The following is a 26,714-nucleotide window of genomic DNA, read 5'->3' as shown; positions in this document are numbered from 1 at the left end:
TCATAATATTTGAAATAAATTAAAAATATAATAATACTCGATCAACTAACCCTTCGAAGCTATCTTAAAGGAAATGAAAAAGAACAAAATAATTTAATTTAAAATAAATTCGTTTTTTATTATTTTAAAACAAGCCAAAAACAGACCCTTTACAACGTTTAAAAGAACAAAATTTGGCCATGGAAAATGTTTAGTTTTTTCTTAACTTAGTTTCTCCCCCCACAAACGAAAATGGCAGGCATTTACACCGAGATTTTGATACAAATAGGAACGTTATTACTGTTCAACTTAGTGATCTTTAAAAGTTCGTTAAATTCTCCTGTTAATAGATAATTGTTTAGTTACACAATATAATACTATATACAATCTTTGTAACCGTCAAATATTTATCATTTACTTCTACAGTTAACATCAAATTTAAGGATAGGTTAAACTATTCGTTAACTATAATCGACGAAACTTAATTATTAAATAGCGTGTTAACTAAAATAAGAGTAGTCAGTCTTCGTTAGAATCTTCAACGGGATTCGTGTTTTCGTCAATGTCGCCGTTCTTGTCGGGTTTCTCCGTAGCCGCCCTGACCGCTTCGAAATTTAACCTTTTGACGTGGTGCTCTAGGACGCCCGCCAACTTCGGCCTATTTAGGATATTGGCGACATCTAACGGCGTGTGTCCGTAAATGTCTTTCAAATGCGCGTCGGCGCCGTTCGTCAGCAAGAACCGCACGACGGTCTCTTGCTCCATCTCGACAGCCGCGTGCAACGGCGTCTTACTGGCGCCATCCGCCTCGTTCAAGGTGACCCCGCTCAACAGGAACGACTGTAACCTCTTGATGTCGCCATTCCTGACCGCCGAATTGAGCAGCTCGGCGATTTGTTGGGGCGGCAGGACTAGATGCGAGCCCGCTTTCTTCAGGAGGACAATTACCTCGTGCCGGTCGTTTTCTATGGCGTTCATCATCGGCGTTTTAAATTCCCTGTCTCTCATGTGAACGCTGGCGCCGTGCTCCAGCAAGTACTTGGTCACCAGGATGTTCCCTTCCGACGCCGAGACGTGCAACGGCGTCCTGAAGTCGTAATCGTAGGCCGATAAGTAGGCGCCAAACTGCCTCATTATTTCCAGCTTATCCAAGTCCCCTTTGGACGCCAAAGTGCAGAGGATGACCGGGTACAAGGCGTCCCTCAAGGCGTTGATTTCCTCGCTGGAACTTAGACGCATGGTCTTCATGACCGCCGTAATTAGATCCAAGTCTTCTAGTTTGACTTCCTTAGCCACCGTTAGTTCCCCTCGAAGATTCGTCTCGACCATCAGGCGTTTAGTTTGCATCGACCATTCGTCTTTGCTTAGGACGTACGCCAGTTTCGTCAGAGCCGCTTCGGGCGTCATGTCGGAACCCGCTATGACGCCGCAGTCGGCCAACGCCGCCCCGGTTTCGTAAGACGCTTCGACTTTTCCCGTGGGGCATTGACTGATGTTGATTATGATGACGCCCCTTTGCGTCGCGCGTTTCAGCTCGTCCAGGAGATCCTTCCGCAGTGAAGGCCCGTTTCCGGCGCCGTAGGTTTGAAGTATGACCCCTTGCACCGGCGGCGTCAAGAACGCCCGGACCACCTCGACGGTGATACTGGGAAACAACCGAAGCAGGCCTACGTTTCGATTCAGTTTGGTGTGAACCGAGAACTTCTCGATGTTGGGGGAACGGAAAACGTTGGCCCAATCCACTTGTATCTTGATTCCGATGCGAACCAAGGGGCTCAGGTTCGGGGAATCAAAGGCGCTGAGACTGTTGGCGCTAACTTTACTGGTACGATTACCCCGGTAGAGATAGTTGTTGAACAAAACGCTGACTTCGGGTATGCTGTAGTTTCCGGCGATTATTAAAGAGTTTAATAAGTTATCGCGTCCATCGCTGCGTGGCTCGAATAGCGGTATCTGAGATCCGGTTATGACTACAGTCTGAAAATATAGTAAAAACTTTAAATTTCTTTCTCTTTTGATCTGGTATACTACTGTTTAAGACTAGTTATCACTACGGCAAAACGCCACGACGGTAAGATCCGACGCAAAATAAAGGATTATTTTCACTAGGACAAAAAAAAACGCTAAGACGGTGAACGTTGACGCAAAAAATCCCCGTTAAAGCCTGGTTTTCACTTGGCGGTTTTTGGGCGAAAAAGCCCGGCGTCGACGGAAAATGGGCGAAAATTTCCGTCGACGCCGGGCGGAAATTCCGTCGGTTTTCGGTTTTGTGTGGCGATTTTCATTTCTATTTTTTTCGCTCAGTTGGGCGATTTCGCTCTTTTTCAACCAATCAAAAACCATTTTCGAAAGGTGACTTTGACGTCAGGGGGATGGTTAATTTCCTGCTTCTTGCATCCGGAACTCGGCCACGTGCTTTTCTGTGAATTTTGGAACGTGTTTTTTTTATACCCTTGTTGCCTTCTTTTCCAGTATGTTTCTTTCACACAAACCGATCTTTCATAACTCATATTTCTATGAAAACACGATAGATCATGTAAAATAACATTAAATTTAAAATGCTTACATGAGCTTTAATCAATTTGTTTTCACTCGTAACCCCCTAAAAGAAGGTAAGTTCTAGCCTATGAAGTCTGGAGTACGTGGCGCGGCCAGTCAAATAAAATATTATCATTAGTTAGTTAATCAAAAATTTTCTAATTTTTAAATATTTTTCTAATACCGGTCCGATATTGGCCGATACCGATATTGAAAAAAGGCCGATATATCGGTGCATCCCTACGCTCACCGATTTGGCAAATTTCACCCTTAATAGGCCTTTCTATAAAGTAACATTGGCTTTTTAGTATTGATGTTGCTGCTGCGTCAAGGGTGACGTATCGATGTCGTTTTACTACGAAAAGCCCTGGACATAAGAGTATATTCGACAAGGCACCCTGTTTTAAAGCATAAACTGAACGAATAAGCTACATAAAAACAAAATAAGCTACGCTTGCTGAACTTATAGAAAGTCCTATTGAGAAAATTCTTCGAGTTCGTACCTTGCCCAAATTCTCCAACATGAAGGACAATGCGGACGCCGTGTACGCCATGGTATCGGTACCGTGCAAGATGACGAACCCGTCGAAATCTTCGTAGTGTTGTTTGACGTCCAACGCTATCCTTATCCAATCGTCCATGGTCATGTTAGCCGAATCCAGCAGCGGCTCGTACTCGAAGATGGTGTAGATGACGCGAAACGGATCCCCGGTTTCCGGCAACACCAAGGGCGGCGTTTCCGCTCCTTTAAAGTTCCTCTCAGCGTACTCCGAGTCGTGGAGTTGTGGGAAACGCGAAATAGTATTGGCCAGAACGTTCGAATGCGGCGTGTAGCCGTTCCGGGATTGCGTCATACCGATGGTCCCTCCCGTGTAGAGCACCAAAACTTTGACTTCCGAGGATGTTTCGGACTCGACCCGCGTAATCAGACTGTTTTTCCGGAGCACCTTTGGCGCGTACGACGGATCTAAAGTGTCTTCCCTTCGCAGAGTGTCGAATTTGTTCAATTCGTTGTCCGTCATGTTGGCGAGAAAGTTCAAGTCGTGAGGGAAATAGTTATTGTTTATCTTTGGCGACGTACTGTAGTACTGGTCCGGTTTGATATTGAGAGCGAGCGCCGTGAACAGCGTGCTGAGCGGAGGCGAGCCGGAGTAGAGAGACTCGTCCGTGTTCCGCACTTCGTTCTTGCAAACGCGACCGTACTGCCGCTGAAGTTTATTCGCCGTTTCTACCATCGTGTTAACGATTTCCTGCACTTTCCCCCTCCGCGGAGTAGGTACGATTTATCTATCCTAGCCTTTAATCGATACTGGGCTTTTTTTCGCGCTTTTGCCAAGGACGGTTTATATCTCGTTTTAAAATTATCCGGGAAAAACTGAAAACTCTAGGCGCGAAAAATCTTATATTCGATCTGCTGTAAGTTTACTAAGAGACTGTATTGAATAATAATGTTTATCTCGCTTTTAAAGCCGCGATCCCGGAGGAATTTAACGGAATTTTGTTGTAGAAAGAGCACATGTTCCCCCGTTTTATGGAGCACCCTCGTGTTTTGGCTGATGTCATCTCAGGTGGAGATTTCCTTCGATCGGATCCCATTGGCGGGTAATACTAGTCGCCTCGCTCATTGGCTCGTTGGTAGAATCCAAGATGTTTTAGAGTATAGCAAGATTTGGTAACATTAGATAATTAGTTTTCGCCTTTTCATTCGCGAGATAACGCAAAAATTAGGGGGTTTTCTACTTAGAATGATGTGATTTTATTTGCTATGCGTGTCCATTTTGACTCGCAATACGGTACTTCTATGGCAGGGTTGTAAGGGGCTTTATGGATATTCCATTCATATTAACGCGTCTTACGTTAATTAGCAAATATTGCGCGACCTTTAATGCCGTTATCAACAAAATTACTAGGGTTTATAAACAAACAAGATAAGCTTTCTGCTCTTTATCGAAAAGGGGTGTTTTGTGGAAAGCATAGAGTATATAACAGACTCTGGTGAAAATGAACTAAGGTATTCTCGTTTCCCGTTTATCTGTGTGATATCCATTCTTGTTATTATAATTTAATTTACCCATTTACCAGTCTGCTCTTTCGAAAGCCGCTTTTGGGCATAGATATATTTTTGTCTCACGAAATACTTGCAGGATATTTGGTGAGTTTCGCTTTTGAACCGGTTCCTCCTTTTCAAAATAAACCTTCAATTAATATAGACGGTTGAAAATACCGGCATTTATTAAAAAAAATCGGTGTAATGCCCCTACGCTTCCTTCAAGTTCCTTGTGGGTCCAAGGCTTAGTACTGTCAATCTTGTCTTAACTCTTTACTCTTGTAGGGAAAAAATAAATACCATTTGTATTATGCAATACTTGGTATTACGCAATAACTTAAAAATTGCATATTGTGATTTAATTATACTAAATCCAAAATATTTTCTTTTATATTAAAAGGTATTATTACTGTAAACATAGTTTGAAAATTCCCATTCCAGTATTTTAGGCTGACATATACAGTTGAATTATACTATCAGTGTTGTTCCATTTCTATTTGGTGCTTTAGGCCATCAGTGAAGATGGAGCCTTCAGTTTCCACGAAAATTATGAACACTTTTTTTTTTAATATAAATCCTAATTTATTATTAATATAAAAATGGAAGCCATGGAAAGTTTACAAGATGATGAAACGCAGGCTGCTGACCCTAATAAGGATTCTAAGAATGAAGTATTGAAAAGCATAGAGGAGTTTATTGCGTGCACAGAAAACATTGATAAAGATGGTGATAATGGAAAGGATATAAATAGCAATGCAGCTCCAGAAATCAAACTGAAAGAGGCTGGAAATATAATATCAACAAAAGAGTTTCCAGACAAATCATCGGAGAATGAAGAAATTGATGGTAGTATAGCCAGTACTAGCTCCGCTCAACCTTCATTGAAAAGGATATTAAAGAAACCAGGCAAAAAAGGTCGTAAGAAATTGAAAACCAATGTAGAACCTGAAGTTGAAAACATTCTAGAAGGCATGAAAGAAGATATTGATACTGTATTGGAAAAAACAGCTCAAAAGAATAAATTAACACCTAGGAATGTCCGTAGTATATTACGCCACGTGATAACAAACGAACATGTTTTAGCCATGGTGTGGAATACAATGCATTCAGAGACTGAAGGAGGTGGTAACCTAGAAGTACCCGAAGCATTTTATGAACCAAAGCTAACTCGTTCTAAGATACGTCAACTGAAGGGACAAGTTAATGAATCCAAAGAAAATGAAGGTGAAACTGGTCAAAAAGCTCACCAGCTACTAGCAGATGAATTTCCTGAGAATGAAAGTGACGATGATGATTTTGAGCCATCTGCAGATGTTGAGGAAGATGAAGATGAAGAGGCAAACTTAAGTGATTTTAGCTCACCCAAAATTAAAAATGATCCACCAGCCAATGAACACGAGAGTGGATCTGCGCAGTCGGAAGATGAAAGCAGGCTGGTTATTGTTGCGGAAGAACCAGAAAATATGGAGGGTAGTCAGATGTTATTTTCACCAGAACTTTCAACAGATGATAAAATATCCTTCAGAACGAGGTCAAAGTTACCTTTAGATGATACTCCATTAGAAAGTATTGAAGCTGCGTTTATTGCACCGGATATCACCATGGATATGTATGATTCTGATTACGATTGTGATGATGATGATTGGAAGAATTTTCTAAGTGACTTTATCAAGCCTCTTCCAAACATGGAGCACAATGTTGAAGATGAAATTAATGATGATCCTGAATATAACTTTATAGAAGATGATGTTGAAGCAACTGACCAATGGGATTTACGCAATGATAGGGCTGTTAAAGTCTCAAAGAAAGAACTAAATGAACTTATTGCAGAGTTGCTGGAAACAGCTGAACTGTACGTGGATGCCGAAGAGGATGAGGATGATGATACGAATTCCCCGTCAAAGATGCAAGATGTTTCAACTCCAGAAGGTACCACTGCGCAAGAAGAAGACGAAAACGCAAGTTTGGGTCCCGATTCAATGTTCCTAAGTCCGGAGATGACTGCGAGATTGGAAGAACAAATGAGAATGCATGTCCAGCTACTAACGCAAACTTTTGTTCTAACCCATGCTGATCCAAAGTTGAAAGAGCACTCGGATTCTTGTCAAACGTTGTTGATGGAACTAGACCAGTTTTCCAAAAAAGAGTTCCTTGAGCCTCATCGCAAGTCTGCCTTTGCAGCTTATAATCTTCCAGCAGCAATTGATATAGTAACAAAATTGAACAAGAAGCCAATTGACTGTACCCAGAGTTTTAAATCTGAAAAAAGTAGGGCTTCTGATAGACTTGCTATTAGAAAAATTCCAAAACCACTACAGGAAGTAATTGCAAGTAGCAAAGTCTTTATGTACCCACAGCTCTTACCAAGTATTATGATGAATCCAAAACCTCTCGCAGTAGGGAAAATAAACTTTTTTCCATGTGAAGACATTCTTATTGCATATGGGCTCGAGGAATTCTCTCGTATAGAAGGGTTTAAGGTATCTCATTTGATTCAAACTCACCTAGTTCCTAATAAAACTGAGGAGAACATTAAATTGAGAATAAAAAATCGCAAAACAAAACCGACTGAAAATAATCCTATTGCCCATTATTTCAAACAAGGTAAAGCTCCGCTGGTACCTTTCACTATACCATCCTTTGATCCGACAACTGTCTTAGCACCCAAAGACCAAAAATCGACAGGAAATATGCCATTTTGGGTGCTTTCGCATTTCATTCGAAAGTGGAGAATACCTATATCACCTGCCACACCTGTCAAAGCTAATTTGCCTAAGCCAAGTCCCTTCCTAACTCCAGTAAGAAGGAGATCTGTCCGTGTGACAACACCGACTACTAATAAACCTTTGGCACCATTACTACCTCGGCTTCCAAAAAGTCCTTTGAAATCTAGCTCGCCAATGAAACAAATATCTTCAATTTTGAAAAAGTATGGAATGAGAAACAGCCGCGCTGTTGTTCGTGGCCAGTTAAATTTTCTATCCCCTGTAAAGAAATGTGTACTTGAAAATCCGGTACAATATCGATCTTTACTACCAAAACCAGTTGAAGGTTCGAATATTCAGGATCCCAGTATTTCCTCATCGACAGCTGTTTCTTTGTTGCAACCAAATATTGAAGATAGTACTAATATTAGCACCGCTGCTAAAATTAATTCATTGGAGAGAACTGATGCTCCAAGCCCCGACGGGCTGCCTTTGTGTCCAGATGAGGTTGCCAATGAAGCTGGATCTCAAAGTGAAGTTGATACTTGTGAAGAAGGGGATGATAATGAAGATGAAAATATTGATAATGAGGTGGACTTAGCTGCGCTCATGGTAGCAAGTAGTACAATTTGCAAGAAAAACCCAATAACATTGAATGTTAAGAAAAAGAAGAGGCATGAGAAGGAGTTGGAATCCACCCTTCCCTTATTGGCTGTGGACTTGGTAGAATCGGACCCCCTTCGTGAAGCTAGAGAGACAGCCTATGCAAATGCGTATTTTCAAAAAGTGAAAGAGGCGTTGTCTGAAGATACCGAAACTTTTGATTTATTTCTAAGTACAATGCACGACTTTCAAACTAATAGTAGAACAGCTGTTGAATTGTACCATGACATAAGCAAAATGTTTACCAACTATCCAAACCTAGTCAATGACTTTGTTGCCTTCTTATTACCGGAACAAGCGATAGAGTGTAATAGACTTGAAGACCATAATCTGTTTATGAAATCCCAGTTATTCCTTCGTAAACTAGAAGTTCAGTTTGGCCAGCAACCTCAACAGCTACAAAAAGTACTTAAAATGTTGAAACATCTTGAAACGCAGAATGGGTTGACTGCAGATCAACTACACGCAGCTGTTAACCCCTTCTTACGGGGACGCAGTCATTTAATTGAAGAATTTAACTTGTTACTTCCTGAAGAACAACCTCCTGAAACTTTAATGGCTGATTTTGAGGAGTTAAAACTACCCGATAGTGATTCGGAAATGTTGGATGAAGATGACGATGGTATTGAAGAAATATTTGTACCTGAGTCTGAAGATCCATATGGTGGAAAAGAATGTCCATGTTCTTGCCACCTTAATACTTCTGATTTGCGAATGCTTCATCGTAGCAAGCACTGCGTAAAATGTGGACTTCGATTCATCGATGGCCATGTGTACTTGCAGACTCAAGCTGGTAAAGCCATGAAACCAGCTCAAATAATCTGTCATTCCAAAATGCAACTAAGCGAATATTTCAAAGATGACGATGATAAAGATACAATTGAGTATGATAAGTCAAATTGTGACGAACCTTTGGATTTGGATGAACCTAACATCGTGATATCGGAGACTGCGGACATTTTTAAAATTGAAAATGTTTCAAATGATTCATACGTTAAAGCACCAGACTCTCCTAAATGGAGTAAAGAGGAAGATGCCGTTTTGTTAAAAACCTGTCAGAAACTTCATGTTAGCAAAGGTTTATCTGAAACCTCATTTGAAGAAGTGTCCAAAACTTTGAAAAATAGAACATTAGAAAGTGTAAAGAATAGGTTTAAAGAACTTATAAATTTGTTTTTGGCTCATAAGATTAATGACGGGATGGAAACTGAAACTGATGATGAAAGTTCATAGTCTTTAAATTAAATATGTAAATGTTCCATTTTTGTGTAAATACAAACGAATTATTATCATTTTTGTCTTATTGAAAACTACAATAAGCTTAAACTACAAAAATTTAATTGCAAAGGGTCATTTTTTTTCAACTAAGTGCCATTTTACAGTTAAAAAATGTCGTTAGCTGATGAGCTGTTGGCTGATTTGGAAGATTGCGGCGAAGCGGAGGAAGAACAGTTGCTCCAAGAAGATGAAATTGAAGATGTGGAAGACATTGCTATGGAGGTGGACACGAGTGGGAAATCCATACGTTCCATTGCCAAACTGAGGGATAGTGAACAGGTGTGTTTCAATATTTTGAAACAAATATCATTCTCTCTAAAACATTTTGTTTTCAATAGTTGAAGCAGGTAATGAAAGAAATAGCAAAACATATAGAAGATAATCGTAATGAAATTCTTGGTCCTGTCGAATCAGATCCAGAATACCAACTTATAGTTGAAGCTAATAATTTTGCTGTGGAAATTGATAATGAAATTAGTACGAGATATTTCTAAATTTAATTTTATGCCTAAAGCTAATGCATATTTTCCAAATTTTAGACATAATCCACAAATTCTGCCGTGATAAATACTCAAAAAGGTTTCCTGAACTGGAATCTTTAGTTCCTGGAGCCATGGAGTATGTTTCAACTGTTAGAGTAAGTATGATGTAGATTATAATTACATCCAGTCCATTATTTTTAATTGATGCTGATTATTATTATTTTAAGGAACTTGGTAACGATCTTGATAAAGCGAAGAATAATGAAATTCTCCTGCAAATGTTGACCCCAGCAACTATTATGGTAGTGAGTGTTACAGCGTCAACAACGCAAGGGTTAGAATTTCTTCTTTTTACTTTCCTTTACTATTAGTGTTGTCTTAAAATTTTTATATTTTAGGCTGCTACTCACCGAAGATGAACTTAAAACCGTTTCAGAAGCTTGCGACATGGCTGTTGAGCTAAACAACTTTAAAATGCAGATATACGCTTATGTTGAATCAAGAATGTCTTTCATTGCTCCTAACATCTCGACCATTGTTGGAGCCCCAATAGCTGCCAAATTGATGGGAGTCGCTGGTGGTTTGACAAATTTATCAAAAATGCCAGCCTGCAACATTTTAGTTTTGGGGTCCCAAAAGAAAACGCTCAGTGGATTTTCTACCTCTGCTATATTACCACATACTGGATTTATTTATTATTCAGATATTGTTCAGAATACGCCTTCGGTACGCGAGTTTCCTCTCAATTTGTATTCATACATTACGCAAGGCATATTTTTAATCTAGACTAATTTTTTTATTACCTGCGGCTGTATAATTTTTACTAACCATATACCGAAGCGTATTAATTCAAAATAACGGTTAACCAAACTATTCTATTAGGATCTACGACGGAAAGCTGCCAGATTAGTTGCGGCTAAATGTACTCTTGCTGCAAGAGTGGACAGTTTTCATCAATCTGCGAATGGCAACATTGGTCACAGCTTACGTGAAGAAGTTGAAAGGAAGCTAGACAAACTTCAGGAACCTCCGCCAGTCAAACAAGTCAAACCATTACCAGCGCCTATAGATCAAGCCAAAAAGAAAAGAGGCGGAAAGAGGGTTCGTAAAATGAAGGAACGTTTTGCAGTCACGGAGCTGAGACGTCAAGCTAACAGAATGACGTTTGGAGAGGTCTGTTATATTTTGTTTAAGAAATTGAAGTTTTCCAAATTATTTTATAAGAAATTTCTATTTCTACAGATCGAGGAAGATGCCTATCAAGATGATTTAGGTTTCAGCATGGGTCAGGTTGGAAAAGGTGGCACTGGGAGAATCCGCGCTCCGCAAATTGATGAAAAAACCAAAGTCAGGATCTCAAAGACGTTACAAGTAAGTCTTTGATTCCCTCGTCTTAATATGCGTTTCGGTATAGTAAAAATTTTAAAATTTGTAGAGGAACTTGCAAAAGCAACAAGTGTATGGTGGAAGCACGACGGTCAAAAGGACGGTATCTGGAACAGCCTCGAGCGTTGCTTTCACACCCTTACAGGGTCTTGAAATTGTTAATCCTCACGCGGCTGAGAAAAAAGGCAATGAAGCCAACGCTAAATACTTTTCTAACACCGGAGGATTCTTTAAGGTTCAAAGCAGTAATTAGGACATCACATTAGATTTTACGTGGTACAATATTTGACGTACTTCGAATATGTAAATGTTGACTCAAATTACAAATGAGTTTTTGTATCTATTTTTGTGACGTACAAACTTTATTAAGGTACATAATAAGCTTATTTTTAACACTTATTCTCCAGATTTATAACTTACATGATGTGAACAAACATTTGGCACTTATTGACCAATCTCAAAATTACGTTTTTGCGTGAGACATGACCGGTATATGTTTGGGTTTAGCTGGCTTACTAACCTGCTTTTAGACTAACATGTAGTGGTATCATTCACGCACAAAATTATTTTTGAAATTTCTCGATTATATATTTGTAAAACCAAGGCTTAGCAAATGACAAAACCAAGCTTGAATTTGAAAAATACAAGTCGAACAATATATTATTAAAATATACTTCGAACGAAACTAAATATTATTTAACATTTGACTAGGAAACCACCCATCTCTTTTAATATTAATTATTAATAAAGTTTTAAAAAATATATATACCAAGATGGAAGGTGTTCTAAATACCATGGGAACGAAAAAGAGGAAGACAAAAAGAAATATTGGAAGTTAATGACAGAAGTAGAATAATGGCGAATGAACTTTAGCGATAGAATTCTACGTGAAATTGAGTCATGGCTATGCAACAGAAAATGAAAAATTACTTCGCTTAATTTCCCATTTAGGACCCTTTAATGAAATAAAGATTAAGACAAAAATAATTACGTTAAAAATTGCAAAAATGGTTAAAACCAGGAGTTTATAGCTTTAATTTTGGAGTACCGAGGAATGAGTTTTTTTTAACGCACTTGAAGTAAGGAATTGGCTTTTTCAGTATATATAGAGCCACGTAGTGATCAACGTGAGGAGCTCCCAAATTGCCAGATTTTCGTCTGTTGACGGACCACACCGGCATTTAAAAAATTCGGCCCGACTTTAGCACGTGGTAGCAGATACAACCAATCCTATTCTGGAAATGAGCGTTTAAAAGGTCAAATTAAATGGCCAGTGTGGCCCTTTAAGCATATTGAGTTGGGAATATACTGTAGGATTAACGTTGGAAGCGTCTGGGGCCACAATTTTTATCTGCTGTGGCTAGAGTATTGAGGAACACTTTCTTGAAATTATGTACGAACCGGTGGCATCAAAGAAAATATAATTTTTTTAAATGTCTGTTATACTCGTTTCACGCTAGTGGCAGATGGCGCCACTGGCTTATAATATTCTCACCGCTAACTTGCGGTAGATGACGCCACTGACCAATGATAACTGTTTTGGTTCGTACATGATTTCAAGAAAGTACCCCCAGGCATCAAATACAAAATTTGCCTCTAGTATGACTATATTCCCAACTCAATGGTTAAGCATACGATTGGTGTTTCATAAATAGCAGACGAAAATCGCTGTTTGACCGCTACGTGGCTCTAAGTGACTTGACGGATCGCTTAATTTAATAATTTTGCAAAGCGTCACCTAGTGATTGCAATATGAACCAAATTACCTTGAGGTAATCCGTAAAAGTTAGCTTATAAACTCCAATGCCACCAGGTAGCGAATCTAAACTCGGGGTCCCGTCTCGAAGGTACGAGGCGGTTTAGGCGGATGCGTTTGCGCAAAAACAATCTTTTCATCGGGATCGTCCACGTCAATCTCTTCCAAAATGTCTTTGCTGTCTTCTTCCTCAACGGCGGTCAGTTCATGGCGAATATGGCCGTTGTGGACATCCGCTAGTTGGTCATTCATCGGTGAATTTGAATCAATAAACCTACTTTTGCCCTCCTCAAAGTTGATTTCTTCGTCGCTGCCTCGTTTGAAATTACCAGCCGGGTCCTCGATGCTGCAGGGTTGGTACACCGCGCCCGGGAAAACCACGGGTACTTTGACGATGTTCGATTTGTTAATATCCTTTCTCGCGCTGGTTTTGTGACTGTCGAACATGAATTTGTCACCTCCGCCGGTTCGTTGCTGCCTTTTGCGAATTGCCAGAACGCCGACCGCGAAGAGAGCAGCCAAGGCCACGAATCCGACCACCAGTCCCACCGTTAGACCCACGTTGGACTGATTCGTTTCGTCCTCGGCTCTGGTAGGGGCCTTGAGAATCATTTTAATGTTATCGTAAATGGACTTGATGAGCGATTCGAGACCCTGGTAGTAAGCTTCGGTTCGAAAATGATCTTTTATCTCCTCAAATATTTCGCCGATTTTCGTTTCACTCAAAACGCTGTGGACATTTTCTCCACTGACGATGAATGACTGAGGAGTAAGGTTATGGTCAGTCCTATCTCCGCGGTATCATTTGCCTTTTTTGTTAAAACCAAACCTGTTTCTCGTCCGTAGCCAGTAAGATGATTATGTAGTCCTTGCATTGTCCGAATTCCCACCTCTTAGCCAGTCCTTTTGCGAACTCTTCGGCTTTCACTGACATGTCGTCGCTAGAATTGGATAATGTGGACCTATCAAGTTTAAATAAATTTCCCACAATAGACGCTTAAATAAATCATCCTTCAAGGAAATCGAGAACCAGGACCCGCAAGTTATTGTTTATATAGTGCTTGTTGAAATAATGGAAACTTGTACGGTATGCAAAAAGGGTTTCCTTTTAACCAGGTAGCTTTTTTGACGTATAATTAAGGCTTAACAAAACCACGGCATTCTATTTACAGTTGAAAAGTTACCATTATTTCAACAAGCACTATATAAACAGTAACTTTCAGGTCCTGGTTCTCGGTAATATTATTTCTTGGCGATTTCCTTGAAGATGTTTTATTGAAGCGTCTATTGCCCATTGGTAGAGTTGGAGAATTTAGAGCATATCAACCAAAATATTCTGCCCTAGTAAGTGAATGGTAACATTTCGTTCTGAGTTTAGTCCAAAGAAAATTATTGTTGTTAGTCATTTGATTATGACAGTTTATATACTTAAGGGGGAAGAATACAGTAAAAGCCTCTTTTTAGTTCAAGCTGAACGTTTCTGTTTTAACAATTACATAATTTAATTATATTTTTCTTATTAGGCTGAATCTTCCTCTAGTGCTTAAAATAATTTTGATCATTCTAATAATAATAGTTAACGAGATATAAGGTCCTAACTAAAGAGTAGTTTGGGCACTTGTCCATCTTGTTTAGCCCCGGGGGTCCGAATTAAAACGTAATAACTTAATTACTTTTAAATTTCAAACTGCCAAAATTATTTTAAGCACGAAACAAGAGGCTGTTCTACACATAAATATTAATTTTATAAGTTATAATACAAAATTAAAAGAGTTCAGCTTGAAATAGCGCGAAAGTAGACAATGGCCACTGTAGTCTTCCCCCTTAAGGGGACGTTATAGTAAGTGTATTTGCAGACCCCGTGCACGGTTGCTTGGCTCCCCGAGGTCGTACCGACGCTATCTCGACGACTGAATGGCCGTACTTTAAACACGGTATATCTCAAGGTCATACTTGTTTACCCCGTCTTGCAAGCCCATAGCATCACTGATAGCGATAGACTAGCGACTACTCGTACGTTGAAGAATAATTTTCAGCAACACATTAAAATGGCGTTATTTTTGTATGTTGCTGAAACTGAGTTAGGACCATGCAGTTACAGAAAATACTAAAAGAAGCAATTTTTTAATGCCAAATGCTACACTGGTATTTGCTAATTTGACTGCCTCGATCAACTTTTCTCGTTCCGTTTGCGTGCTCGAATATCGGTTCCGATTAATTTTCGCGTGTTTCGTTTATTGCTCTCGGGCACTCTGAAATAGTTCGCAACCGATCTCTCGATTTCAACAGACCAATTGTTCAAGATGGCTCTGGGAACAATTTTTGCGTGTTCTTTTTTAGCTCGAATCGTTGAAACAAATGTTCCATTTTTGTCCTAGGAAAACGCTGAGAGACTATCGTGTTGTCCCTACCGTATGCCATTTTCCTTTGTTTGACTCAGAACGAAATGCGACATAAATATTTCCGCGAAGTCGAACACTAAAATCTTTCTTACTGATAATCATGGTACATATGATTCATAGCAGCGACGGCCACAGATATTCCGGAGTTGGGCTGGGAACAATCGCTACATACGCAAATGGTTTCGTTTTTAATTTGAGAAATTATAAAATCCAGGTTATTCGCTGAAATTAATTAACCTCTAAATTAAAAATAAGTCTTATTGACGACAGCAACATATAAAACAATGGACGAAACGTACCTTGATCATCGGTCAAAATTCTGTCAGGATCGCAAATCATGGAAGGGCGACGTCTATTACAGTCTCCAAAATTGGTTTTTGGGTTCGGGTACTGATCCAAGTTCCATACTTTATTCGTTTCTCTCCTTACCAATCTTTTCAAGTATTCTAGTTTCTCTTGAAAATGAAACCCGCAACTTAGTCCGACGAGAAAAAGTACAAGTAAAAGAGATTTGGCCATTTTGTTTCAGTTTTCGTTTGACCTGGTTTGGTAAGAGGTGCGGTTAAAATTAAAGCTTCACTACCCCAAAAAGGAAGTTATTAAACTTTTTATATCGTAAGTTAAGTATCTAATCTAAATCAAAATCTTATTTGCGTTCGTTCGAATCTACTTTTCGTAACCGCGACGGTAGAAATCACGAGATGCTCTGCAGATTTCGGTGCAAAAATGTCTCCTAAAGAGATTCTAATGCCATTACTCACACTTCTGATTGAGCGTCAAAAATTGATTAAGTGAATCACAATGAAGGTATTATCTAGTTGTATATTTATCTAGATTTGCGTAAATCGCCTTTATTTTATACGTTATATTCCCTTTCACGGGTACCCATGTTGGCGTCCTCTCGTCTTTTTAACTCTAAGCCTAAAGCTAAATTAAAAATATTCGAGGCGATGATAACATTTATGGTGACGCCGGTATCGCGAAGCAATTTAATACTAGTTTTGTCGCGCGCTGTCATTGTATTTTACAATTTAAATTTATTACATTACTTTAACTTTATCGTAATTAATTTAAGCCAAGTTTAAGTACGAAATATACTAATTTTAATTACTTACCAATAACCGCCAACGTTTGCTGGCGTTCAAGGCATATGTGCACTTCAAAAGATTAGGCCGCTGATAAGAGTGTTGGAGACTCGAACGCTTTATTCATCACCGTGTTTGGGCCTAACTTTGCCTATACCGTCTTAACTTATCTTCGATGAGATAAGGTTCCATTGCAATCGAACGCACCTTGAGTTTCTGAAAAGTATAAGCCTAAACTTCAGAAGTTGAGTAAGATATTTGTCATTTTCCGGCCTCATAGTAACGTTGGTAACACAGAAGGAAGTTATTTCAACATTATTTGCGCTAATTTATTGCAATGAAATGCGTTAAAACGTAAATGTACCAAGGCTTAATAATTATGTTTGTTTTAAAGCTATGACAAATTTTATTACACTAAATTCACAAAAATGTTTAAGCAACCGGTTTCACTTTCTTTAATAGTGCTGGGTTGATATTTGGTTGTAAAGTTATTTTAATATTGGGTGTTTCTCCTTCTTTCGCTTTTCTGTAAGCCATAGGAGAGTTTTCATGGTAGTTAAGTGGCAATCGTGGGGGTGTATCTTTAGGCAAGCCTTTGTCTATCCGTAATATCTCGGACATCAAGGGCGGAAATTCGGTGTCTCTGGGTAGAATTTTAATTGGAACCACTTGTTTATTCTCCAGGAACTTGTATTCTTCTTCTTTGGGAATTAGTCTAAAATCTGGAGCGTAAGTTGACGGTATTTGCTCAAGTTGGGGTAGCTTTAGACCTATTTTTGTCAGATAATTAACATTATTTTAGGAATCTTAGCAAAATTAAAGTTTCACCTCTAAAAGTCTTTTCTGCCCATACATAACCCCACATATTTTCCTGCAAAGATACAAAATATTTTTGGTAAACGAAACAGCAACGTAAATATCGATTCAAAATTGACGCGTGAAATTGTTCCTTTTAAAGTAACCAGAAGGCAGCACCGCCGAGAAAAAAACAACACTACGTCATTTCGAAAAAAAAGTAATACAGCAAAGGCCTAAAAGGCTACCTAGTAACGTGGTACCAGCCCACCGGGTGAGGTGATTGATGGGTTTTTCTCAAAAAAATGTAAGTAAATCTGTGACATTTATTTATAACTAAATGCAAATTGTAACGTACCGGATCCATTTGTGGTTCTACTTTCTTGATAATGTAATAGCTGGGTTCTTTATATTTTAAAAACCAACCTCTAATGACCATTCGACCAATGCCCAAGTTTTTCAATTCGCATAATATTTCGAAGAGGGTTTTACCCACATTTTTGGAAGGTTTTCCGATGTATTTTATCGGCATTTTGTAAATTTCCAATTAATATCCAGATATAGAGTCAAGTGTATACTTATCTTAAACAAATTACAACTTATAAGATAGCTCGCCAATTGTAAACAGCGGCCGCCATATTGTTTGGCACGCGAGATTGCTAGTACCGTATTGCCCTCTATTGCTAAATGATATTTCTAAAATAACAAGCTGGGCAATGGATTTTTATGAAAATGCATAAACAAGATGGTCAAGCTACATGTGATCTGGAGTTTTAATGATTTTCGCTCCTAATATTATTTCTTTTTTAAATAGGTTTATTAAATGAAAATCAATTAAAAAACACCAATTACACCACCCAAGAATCATGAAACGCATAAACAGCTTACTCAAAGAATATTGCATTTGTTGCAAGCTTAATTTAAATTCGCGTGAAGAATTTAAACTTCACAAGCAAGAATACCACAAGGAGGGCTATATTTGCCCAATATGCATGCATGTTAACGTAAGATTCGAATCTTTTAAAAGGCACTACAAGAACAAACATTTAGAGAGCAGCAGAATTTTTAAATGCAACGAATGTGACTATTCTACTAGCACCAACTATGAACTGAAGAGGCACATCCAAACGTACAAGCATAAGAAACGCGAACCATTGACATCATGGAAATGTGCGATTCCTGATGTTTCAAGCCATTCAAAATCAGAAAACCTAAAAACAAAAACGGTTATCAAAAATGTAAAGGAATCTGATAAATGTAAAACAAATCTAGTTTCACCCATCACCAGTCCTGACTATAGCAGTAACGGTGATTTATCTACCAACATTCCATCAGATGCTTCTATTTTTTCGCCATTTAATGATGGACTTTCACCACATTATGATACTAATAATGGCAACTCGTGTAATATGTTAACATCTCCAATTGATGAAAATTTATATGAAATATACCTCCAACCAGAAGCTAAACCACTAGATAAATTCAGAACTTACTCAACATCATCTCCTAACTCTCCATCATGTAAAAATCCAAAATTTACAAATAGCGAAAGTAGTTTTAGTCACAGTCAACCCATTCCCAAAACCTCAGAAGCTGTAGATTCCGTAAAAATTCAGCCTGCGAAAAATAAACATAAGGTTCAATTTGATTGCAAACACTGTGAATATGCGTGCCATTACTCGCCTACGTTGAAGCGACATGTCAGCAAAATGCATCAAGAAATTTGCAATAATCCGTCCCAAGATGAACGTGTACCTGAATTTATGGCTGTAAAGCCTGTGCCTTGCGAAATACCTGAATTTATGGCTGTAAAGCCTATGCCTTACGAATTACCTCAAGTTCCTGTCATGCCTGAAATCTCTTTGGGCAAACTTGCAGTGGCATCTGCCAGTTGTGAGCCTAATGTAAATGACGTCCAATTGCCCCAACCCTTTGTTTATACTATGAATGCATTTACCCAAAAATCAATCAGGGTTTTGATTCAAAATGGAAGCGAGTCACCAACCGACAACCAGATATACAAACCTTCAACTCAACAAGAAATTGAAAAGCCTCAATTAAAAAATGAAATTGTTGTACCTTTGACTGAACACGAAACTGGAAATCCATTCACTCAACATAAAATTGAAAAACCATTCATTCAAAATGAACAGGTCAACTCTTCAACCACACAATACGCGAGAAAACCTTTCACTCAGATCAAAACAAAAAAGCCTGTCAGTCAACATGAATCAGCCAAACCTGCTATTTATCTGTCACATGAAACAGCAAACCCTTTCCATAAAAATAGTGCAGCTAAACATATGTATCAGCAGGATAAGATGAAAGCTTTAGTTCTTCAAAGAAATGCTAAGAAATCTTGTCAAAAGAATGCCAAAAAACCACCAATTCATTTTCCAACTTCGCAACCTTCTATTCTTAATGAATTGACCAAGCGTTGGTTTCCTACAACACAATCAACCGAAAAAGATACAGCAAAAACTTTAAATGAACTTGAAACAATTAGGCCGTTTTTGCTTTTAAATCCATCTACAAATCCTTTAAATCAAACAGAAATTTTTAATCAACATCTCAACAAAACAGTTCCAATTAGTTCTTCAATCCAAAGTGAGTTATGCAAGCCATTTGCTGTGCTGGAAACGTTGAAGCTACCACCTATGGAACATCAAACAGCCACCCTAATGATGAATAAAGAAATGGCTATGCCATCAAAGGAAGCTGAAGGGGTCGTCATTGGTCCAGCTTTAATTAAACCGGAACTAGTCAGGCCTTTAATTGAGACCGAACCCGAAAGCTTAATTACTCAAATGCAAACCAATGAGTCTTTACACGACACTGTTTCACAAGCACCTTTCCCTCAATATCAAACTGATAATATTTCATCGAAAATTAAGTTTGACACTTTGCATCTAACCAAAAAGCGTACAAACCAGCAAAAAACATTCAACAATTTATGCTCAGTAATGGTGACTGACATCAGTGCATTAAAAGACGATAGTTTTGAAGTCTTGGCCAGGTTTAAAGAAAAGGATTACATCGAAACGGATATTGGGCCCTTAATGGGCGAAGAATACCCCACCAAAAATATAGTCGAGTTGCCATCATTTAGCAGCACTTTTAGTTATCCAAACATTTACAACATAGACCAACCTAAGTCATCCCACAGCATTCTCAATTATGAACCAATTTCGGATCTACTACCTAGTCAATCGAAAAATAGAAATTGTTCCAATACAGCAATTCCAAATAAAAATGGAATTAGTTGGAAAACTGACAAAGAAATTTGGACTACAATAAACGAAGTAGTTAAAAAGTACAGCCTTGACGTACCTAGAACCAATGTGCCCAAGATGTCAATTAGAACTATTAACAGTAGTGCCAGCATTTTGAGTTCCAATTCAGATTCCGATTCTTCAACTAGTTCGTCGGATTCAGTTTTCGTAGCAAATCATTCTCAACGGCTCACTAGTAAGACTAGTCAGATAGGCAAATACTACACCAATGCTAATCAAAGTCGAGTTAAACCACAACAAATCCGCTGTCCAGACTCAGTTGAGTTCAAGACTCGCGGGAAAATTAACCGGGTCCATAAAGAAACCTATCCATCGACCCAATCATCTTTATTAAATCCAGTTCAGTTCAGATCAAACTCTGCCCGTTTACAATCTCTCGCAAAAATGTATGAACTGGAAAAGGCCAATAATTTATCATCAAGTACACTTAAGCTGGAGCCCAAAAAAGGTAGAGCTAGAAAATCTACCCCGTATCAGGTCACGTTAGCTACCAGTACGAAGACTTTAACTTTACCATCACCTTTTTTGAAAATAGAACACGTTGAAAAGCCAATCCACAAAGAGCCTTTGTTACTAAAATTGAAATCCGACTATGAAAATTCCAAACCATGTTGTTGCGAAAAGGAAAGGAAAAACCAGTTTGTGAACATGATAGAAAACACAAATCAGCAGGCATTTAACGGGTTTAAGCCTGTTGAAATTAAAAAAGAATCAAGCTCTTGTGATCAGTTCACTGGCAGTAAATCGAATCAGTTCAGTTCTAGCTCTCCAACATTTGCGTCTTGTTTAATCAAGTCTGGAGTACATTCCAATGAAATCAAAGATTTTACGGAATTATATAATAACAATGTAAATCAAGATTCATCAACAGTTCCAGCTTTCAACACCAAATTCGGAAACTTATTGAAACAGGATCAAATCAAATCTCCTATACTTTTTGAACCTTTTGTCCATCAAGTTGACTTAAATCAAGATCATCCAAACGAAGATTCTTTAAAAAGAGAATATTTATCAGAAACTAATCGTCACAATAAATTGCAACAGCCATATTCCATCCACTTCAGCTCAGTTTCTTCGGCTTGCAAACCTTTTTCAGTCACGTCTAACTTACAGTCAACCAATTATGCACAAATAAAAAATGTTGCTTCACCGAATCTTGGCCAACAAGACGCGCATCGTGATTCACCCCCGCCGTACCCAGCTCAGTTCACCACCAGTTTTTCACCATTCACATCTGAATCTCAACGGCAATGCAGCAATGATTTGCCTGAACTAAAACAATTCTCACATGGAACAGAAATTCCAAGACATTCAGACCTGACTCTTATTTTTAAATCTCCTTTACCGTATTCAACTCAGATCAATTCCTGCTCGCCTTTGAATGTATCAAATGAAAACCCAATGTGCCTTATAGACTGTAACGACTTTTCCAATCAAGATGCTGATTTTCAAAACATTGATCTGTTTGATGGAAGTTCAAATTTAAGCTGTTTGTACGACGACGTTAAACCAATGGATACTTCTGATGTGAACTGAACTGTATTACGTCATCGTTGATCAAACACAAAAAGTTTTAGATTTAGGTTAATCATAGAAAAAAGGTTAGGAGAGGTGCTATAACGATGCCAGGCGGAGACAATAAATATCCTGGCGTTAGAATTATTTTACAAAACCACTCCTTACTTTTCTCCATGGGATAATATTATGATATTTTGATCTTTTATTAATTAATGCATAGGGATATTAATCATATTATTGTCTCTTATAAATTCCTCTCACTGACCGAAAATCTTGTGCTAACAGCCCTCTATAGGCTTAACTGCGCATGGGCGAAAAACGGGGCTCACTTTTTTCTACGTAAATTACGCCACCCGTGATAAATTTCGGTTTCACTAACAGATCATGCTCGAAAATTTGTTTGAAAACTCAACACCAGATGTCTCTCCTATCTGAATCTATTCTATGCCCCGTTTTTCGCGCTTGCGCAGATACAGCGTTGTTTTTTCTCGGCGCGAGAGCAGCCTGAGCGCCATTAGCACATATTTCCTGGGTTTACAGAATATCCCTATGCGTTAATTAATCGCAGTTCCCATAGAGCCCAGGTTTAAAAATTTCAATTTCGTTTTATGAGTTTCATATTATACTTTTTTTAATACCAGTCATGCTCACAAAGTTGTGTTTAAAGTACTTATAAAAAAATATAAAACGTAATTTTACGTTAAGTGTTATTATATTTTTAATCTGAAAAACGTGCCAACTTAAAAATGTTCCTGTATTTTTATACCAAAGTAGGTTCAAATCATAGGAAAATCAGTGATTCTCCAGGACTGCTATCATCTCCAAAACACGTCCTCTCAACGTAACCTTCATCTACTATCGCCACCTTTTGGAAGAATGCTTCAAACGCAGAAAAACGTCACTTTAGGCACAACGTACGTCAAAATACCTTTAAATTTTAAGGAATTTTTAGACGAACGAATATTGAAAAACAAGACGGTAGATGTACCCAATTCCGGTTCATCCCCTTTTCCACCCCCAAATGAACGGTTACGTTGAGGAGACCACAAATTTACTATGGGATAGCGGTCCTTGAGTTTTCTAAGTAATTTTTACTAAATATTGTTATTGAAAATGTGGAAGCTGATATTTTTTAGCTTTTTATTTTGTGTAAGTTTACAAAATAATCAGTATTATTTTTGACCTTATAAGCTTTATAAACTCTTTAATGAGATAATAATTTTGAATTTACTCCCTAATATTTTGTTACCTTTTTTTCGTAGTTCGAACTTATTCATTCATTTTATTTTCAATTAATTTTCAGCCGCTTTCTTTAAAACTTATTGATAGTTCTCCTGCTTAAAAAAAGTATTTTTAAAACCTGTTTAATCCTTGCAGAACTATTTTATACTATAAAGAGATGATTTTAAGTTATTGTTGAAAGGGTTGAAATAAATATTGTTTACTTAAAAATTGGGTCATTTATTTCACCTATCAAACTGTCATTAATAACATTGATGCAGGGTTATTTAACATTAGGAAGTTAGCTTACGAAGACTTTCAGATGCCGCCACGATGTCAGACTTGCAATCCCTAAATTATCCCGTCGTCAAAATGAAACCGGAGTTCAGGCAAGCTTTTATTTCGATTTTTCGCCATCAGATGGCGACACGCCGCGACTTCCAATTAAAGAAACATTGCAAACAATTTTATTTCAAAACTGTGTTTTATTAATTACAATATCCATATTAAAACGTATTAGGTTGACTTTTATAAAAAAAAAAAACGTTTCACTGACAAAATCGGAATAGGTAATCCTTATTTTTTAATAGATCGGAATAAACAGATTTAATCGTAATTAGCCTGTTCAGTTTGCGTAGAGACGTACTTCCGTTGTTCATTGTTACTTTGTATCCGAAATTAGTGGATTTAAAAAAGGCAATTTCAGGAGAAACTGCTCAATAGTAACGTGGCCTTATTGTTTTAATGTGGCTCTTACGTCACAGTCTCTTACTTTTACAAGTCTACGAGCGCGCGCTACAGTCGCCAGAGGAATAAATTAGCTTTTTGTAGTGCGCGTGCAAATCGCTCGTGCGCGAGGAATATTAGCTTTTTGTAGTGCGCGTGCAAATTACTCGTGCGAATAAATAAATAATAAAGCCGTGTCTGGTGACATATAAGAGCAACATTTTAACACGTTGGGCAAGACCACTTCTTATTTTATAAAATCAACTCCTAAAACCGCCTTTTTATTTCCGCTGTTATCCGCTTATTTGGACAAATATTTTCTAATCACCATGCCGATAGAAATGCGGAAATCAAAATCCAAGGAAAATATCGCAAATCCAGGATAAATATTGGAAATCCAGAGAAATAAATGAAAATATTTTCCATATTTCTGGAAATCTCAAGAAATAAATGAAAATATTAGAAATCTCGAGAAATCAAAAGAAATATTAGAAATCTCGAGAAATCAAAAGAAATATTAGAAATCTCGAGAAATCAAAAGAAATATTAGAAATCTCGAGAAATCAAAAGAAATATTAGAAATCTCGAGAAATTAAAAGAAATATTAGAAATCTCGAGAAATCAAAAGAAATATTAGAAATCTCGAGAAATCAAAAGAAATATTAGAAATCTCGAGAAATCAAAAGAAATATTAGAAATCTCGAGAAATCAAAAGAAATATCGAAAAATCAAAGAAATATAAGAAATCTCGAGAAATCAAAAGAAATATTAGAAATCTCGAGAAATAAACGGAATATTTTCGATATTTCAGAAAATCTAGAAATATTTATAAATCAGAACTCTGGCTACCCCCTCGCACAAAACAGCTTATAAAGAGGCGTTCATACTATACAACTTTTAAGGGCCAAATAGTTTAGTCACCGAATTTGACCAACTAATTTTTCGGTGTACAAGTTCTTTGAGATATGCAACTATTTGAAATTCAACCAATGAAATTAATCTATTACGTGACAATAATTGTTGTCAAACTATGCGTTCAAAATAAAAATTTTATAAAATTTTACGTGTAAGAACTTTCTCTATAGGATTATTAATTTTTGAATAAATTAATTTATTTTTAATTGTAACTTACTAACTTCAGCATTATTTTCAAGTGCTTAAAAAAACACATTGTTTTTTGGTGGGAGTCTGACGTAACGCTGACGTCGTGACAGCTCCATATAACACGATAAATCTCAGAGATACGGAAGAACGCGTCTGTAGAGTACGATGAAGTTGAGCTAGCCTATGAAAGCGTAACTTAGATCGCCTATTATACAAGGCGATGGTGGTATAGTGGTTAGCATAGCTGCCTTCCAAGCAGTTGACCCGGGTTCGATTCCCGGCCATCGCAGAGCGAAGTTTTTGATATAAGGACTATAAACAATTAATTAAAAGTAGTCTAAAATAGGTTGTCTATAGTACAGTATAGACCGTTGCTATACGGCTCCATTTGCTTATTAACTGTTAGGCTGCCTATTATAATTACTTGTTTTAATAGTTATATTATTATTATTTTTCTACAATTAGTGGGAACTATGGGCTACACTCGTGCTATTTAGTGTATCGTCTAGTGTAGTCCACATAATTTATTGTGTTTCTGTTGTAGTACATAGAATCAACGCAAAATGCTAATTTTCATAAATTTCAGTGAAATTATCGGTTAAGCTTAACATTTATTTGGTCTAATTTCCTTAAGAAATACTGTAAATTTGATTAGAAAAAATAGCTAACTACTTTATTTAACTTAAGTTCTTCACTGAGTTTCTTTTTAGTTTATAGAAGTTAATACAAACCACCGATGAAGTTTGACAAACGTGAAAAGGTATAAAAGTACACAAAAATTAAAAAAGCAGGGCAAATAAGCTACAACCTAGATGAATTTGGAAAAATTACAAAACTTAAACCAAACTCGGACCAAATAGGCCTTCGAGTTTAAATTGGTTAAAAATGTTGAAATTCCGAAATTTCGGTATAAATTAATGGTTTTTCCCAATTTCTAACTACTTCTAAATATTTTTGGAATATACTGCTACGAAAAAATTTAATTTAAAAGGAGTAATATATTAATTAATTATTAATGATTAATATGACATTATTCGCGACCGAAACGAGTCTAGATGGAGTAACGGTGCAAGCTTCTCCGACGTAGCGCCTATGATCTAGCGTCTGCTACTGACTGTCAGACAAATTAAAAACGTTTTTTCTTAAATCAAAATATAAGCAAACGATGCAAAAATGATATTTAAATTCAAGTATCTTTATTTATAATGTAAAATTTACGAATGTTTTGTTCGGTCTATTATCCTGAATATCACTGGGAATTATCATGAATCTATTTATCCAAAAGATAAGAGTGGTACCGTTTGACCCAAAGCCACTAATTCCAATTCCCACTTCACCCGAAATTCATAAAGTTATTTATTTATGGCATTAAATTAAATTTGAATACATTTGTATTGTATGTTTAATCTTTAAAAAAACAAGTAAAAAAAGAAATAAAAATTAATTTAAATTTGAATACATTTCTATTGTATGTTTAATCTTTAAAAAAAACAGTAAAAAAAGAGATAAAAATTAAATTAATCGCAGTTGGTGTTTTGGTTAACATGAAATGGGTTAGAAGTTCGAAGAATCGTATGATGTCGTTTTTATATTTTTTTCCGATAAATAGATTTGGGTGAAATGGACTTGGGAGAAATGGGATTTGGTGAAAAGTAGTTTGGGATAAATAATTTTGGGTGAAATGGGACTAAATCGTATTTTTATGTATATATCATTTCAAAGTGTGATGTGTGATT

The 26,714-nt window shown here is 37.4% G+C and overlaps 6 protein-coding genes and 1 non-coding gene across 10 annotated transcripts in view; 4 read left to right on the top strand and 3 right to left on the bottom strand.

Annotated features, from left to right (window-relative positions):
- The window catches only part of Prp31 (pre-mRNA processing factor 31), a 38,118-nt gene extending 26,697 nt beyond the window's left edge, over positions 1 to 11,421 (top strand). Inside the window, exons 2-9 of the mRNA XM_090177297.1 lie at positions 9,315 to 9,489; positions 9,549 to 9,687; positions 9,750 to 9,847; positions 9,920 to 10,026; positions 10,091 to 10,418; positions 10,575 to 10,865; positions 10,935 to 11,063; positions 11,128 to 11,421. Of these exons, the coding sequence (XP_090033423.1) occupies positions 9,322 to 9,489; positions 9,549 to 9,687; positions 9,750 to 9,847; positions 9,920 to 10,026; positions 10,091 to 10,418; positions 10,575 to 10,865; positions 10,935 to 11,063; positions 11,128 to 11,331 (1,464 nt within the window). The 5' untranslated portion in view covers positions 9,315 to 9,321 and the 3' untranslated portion in view covers positions 11,332 to 11,421. The remainder of the gene's footprint in view (positions 1 to 9,314; positions 9,490 to 9,548; positions 9,688 to 9,749; positions 9,848 to 9,919; positions 10,027 to 10,090; positions 10,419 to 10,574; positions 10,866 to 10,934; positions 11,064 to 11,127) is intronic.
- On the bottom strand, positions 93 to 4,017 carry LOC149961922 (L-asparaginase). Its single transcript, XM_090177284.1, has 2 exons — positions 3,021 to 4,017; positions 93 to 1,956 (listed from the first exon to the last, which is right to left on the bottom strand). Exons 1-2 carry the CDS (start codon positions 3,750 to 3,752, stop codon positions 499 to 501), a joined length of 2,190 nt encoding a protein of 729 aa, XP_090033410.1. The 5' UTR covers positions 3,753 to 4,017; the 3' UTR covers positions 93 to 498.
- mute (gon-4 like protein muscle wasted) lies at positions 4,076 to 9,305 on the top strand. 2 transcript variants are annotated; one of them, XM_090177257.1, is made up of 3 exons: positions 4,076 to 4,189; positions 4,473 to 4,669; positions 5,074 to 9,305. In XM_090177257.1, the coding sequence occupies exon 3, from the start codon at positions 5,164 to 5,166 to the stop codon at positions 9,163 to 9,165; it is 4,002 nt and encodes a 1,333-aa protein (XP_090033383.1). In that variant the 5' UTR covers positions 4,076 to 4,189; positions 4,473 to 4,669; positions 5,074 to 5,163; the 3' UTR covers positions 9,166 to 9,305. The 2 variants fall into 2 exon arrangements, with proteins under 2 accessions (XP_090033383.1, XP_090033374.1); XM_090177248.1 differs by lacking the exon at positions 4,076 to 4,189 and having other exon boundaries at positions 4,220 to 4,669.
- On the bottom strand, positions 11,417 to 16,542 carry LOC149961919 (uncharacterized). 3 transcript variants are annotated; one of them, XR_016481140.1, is made up of 6 exons: positions 16,352 to 16,542; positions 15,536 to 15,777; positions 15,329 to 15,458; positions 13,664 to 13,775; positions 12,845 to 13,596; positions 11,417 to 12,033 (listed from the first exon to the last, which is right to left on the bottom strand). XR_016481140.1 is itself a non-coding variant. In XM_090177309.1 (5 exons), the coding sequence occupies exons 2-5, from the start codon at positions 15,753 to 15,755 to the stop codon at positions 12,901 to 12,903; spliced, it is 1,158 nt and encodes a 385-aa protein (XP_090033435.1). In that variant the 5' UTR covers positions 15,756 to 15,777; positions 16,352 to 16,542; the 3' UTR covers positions 12,013 to 12,900. The 3 variants fall into 3 exon arrangements, 2 of the variants coding, with proteins under 2 accessions (XP_090033435.1, XP_090033441.1); XM_090177309.1 differs by having other exon boundaries at positions 12,013 to 13,596; XM_090177315.1 differs by lacking the exon at positions 16,352 to 16,542 and adding an exon at positions 15,998 to 16,158 and having other exon boundaries at positions 12,013 to 13,596.
- Positions 16,543 to 16,652: 110 nt separating this feature from the next.
- mRpS34 (mitochondrial ribosomal protein S34) lies at positions 16,653 to 17,801 on the bottom strand. Its single transcript, XM_090177334.1, has 3 exons — positions 17,475 to 17,801; positions 17,150 to 17,192; positions 16,653 to 17,091 (listed from the first exon to the last, which is right to left on the bottom strand). Exons 1-3 carry the CDS (start codon positions 17,646 to 17,648, stop codon positions 16,754 to 16,756), a joined length of 555 nt encoding a protein of 184 aa, XP_090033460.1. The 5' UTR covers positions 17,649 to 17,801; the 3' UTR covers positions 16,653 to 16,753.
- LOC149961917 (uncharacterized) lies at positions 17,290 to 23,316 on the top strand. Its single transcript, XM_090177270.1, has 3 exons — positions 17,290 to 17,423; positions 17,931 to 19,303; positions 19,343 to 23,316. The coding sequence occupies exons 2-3, from the start codon at positions 17,983 to 17,985 to the stop codon at positions 21,943 to 21,945; spliced, it is 3,924 nt and encodes a 1,307-aa protein (XP_090033396.1). The 5' UTR covers positions 17,290 to 17,423; positions 17,931 to 17,982; the 3' UTR covers positions 21,946 to 23,316.
- A 1,879-nt stretch (positions 23,317 to 25,195) lies between these two features.
- TRNAG-UCC (transfer RNA glycine (anticodon UCC)) lies at positions 25,196 to 25,267 on the top strand. Its single transcript has one exon. It is a non-coding gene; the product is annotated as a tRNA-Gly (tRNA).
- Positions 25,268 to 26,714: the final 1,447 nt, after the last annotated feature.

The sequence above is a fragment of the Leiobunum rupestre genome, chromosome 1 (assembly GCF_980474605.1).
Source record: "Leiobunum rupestre chromosome 1, qqLeiRupe1.1.hap1, whole genome shotgun sequence".
NCBI classification, from domain to species: Eukaryota; Metazoa; Arthropoda; class Arachnida; order Opiliones; family Sclerosomatidae; genus Leiobunum; species Leiobunum rupestre.
This window is presented reverse-complemented; position numbering and strand designations above follow the sequence as displayed.

Bases quoted from the DNA above. Each gene is read 5' to 3' on its own strand.
- LOC149961922 (XM_090177284.1), bottom strand. From the start codon at position 3,752: ATGGTAGAAACGGCGAATAAACTTCAGCGGCAGTACGGTCGCGTTTGC. The intron at 1,957-3,020 runs GTACGAACTCGA...CTATATTTTCAG, and splicing joins TGTTGGAGAATTTGGGCAAG to ACTGTAGTCATAACCGGATC.
- mute (XM_090177257.1), top strand. From the start codon at position 5,164: ATGGAAGCCATGGAAAGTTTACAAGATGATGAAACGCAGGCTGCTGAC.
- LOC149961919 (XM_090177309.1), bottom strand. From the start codon at position 15,755: ATGGCCAAATCTCTTTTACTTGTACTTTTTCTCGTCGGACTAAGTTGC. The intron at 13,776-15,328 runs GTAAGAAAGATT...ATCCAATTCTAG, and splicing joins CATATGTACCATGATTATCA to CGACGACATGTCAGTGAAAG. The intron at 13,597-13,663 runs GTTTGGTTTTAA...CTTACTCCTCAG, and splicing joins TGGCTACGGACGAGAAACAG to TCATTCATCGTCAGTGGAGA.
- mRpS34 (XM_090177334.1), bottom strand. From the start codon at position 17,648: ATGCCGATAAAATACATCGGAAAACCTTCCAAAAATGTGGGTAAAACC. The intron at 17,193-17,474 runs GTACGTTACAAT...GTATCTTTGCAG, and splicing joins TAGAACCACAAATGGATCCG to GAAAATATGTGGGGTTATGT. The intron at 17,092-17,149 runs GTGAAACTTTAA...TGACAAAAATAG, and splicing joins GGCAGAAAAGACTTTTAGAG to GTCTAAAGCTACCCCAACTT.
- LOC149961917 (XM_090177270.1), top strand. From the start codon at position 17,983: ATGAAACGCATAAACAGCTTACTCAAAGAATATTGCATTTGTTGCAAG. The intron at 19,304-19,342 runs CTTTCACTCAGA...CTGTCAGTCAAC, and splicing joins CACACAATACGCGAGAAAAC to ATGAATCAGCCAAACCTGCT.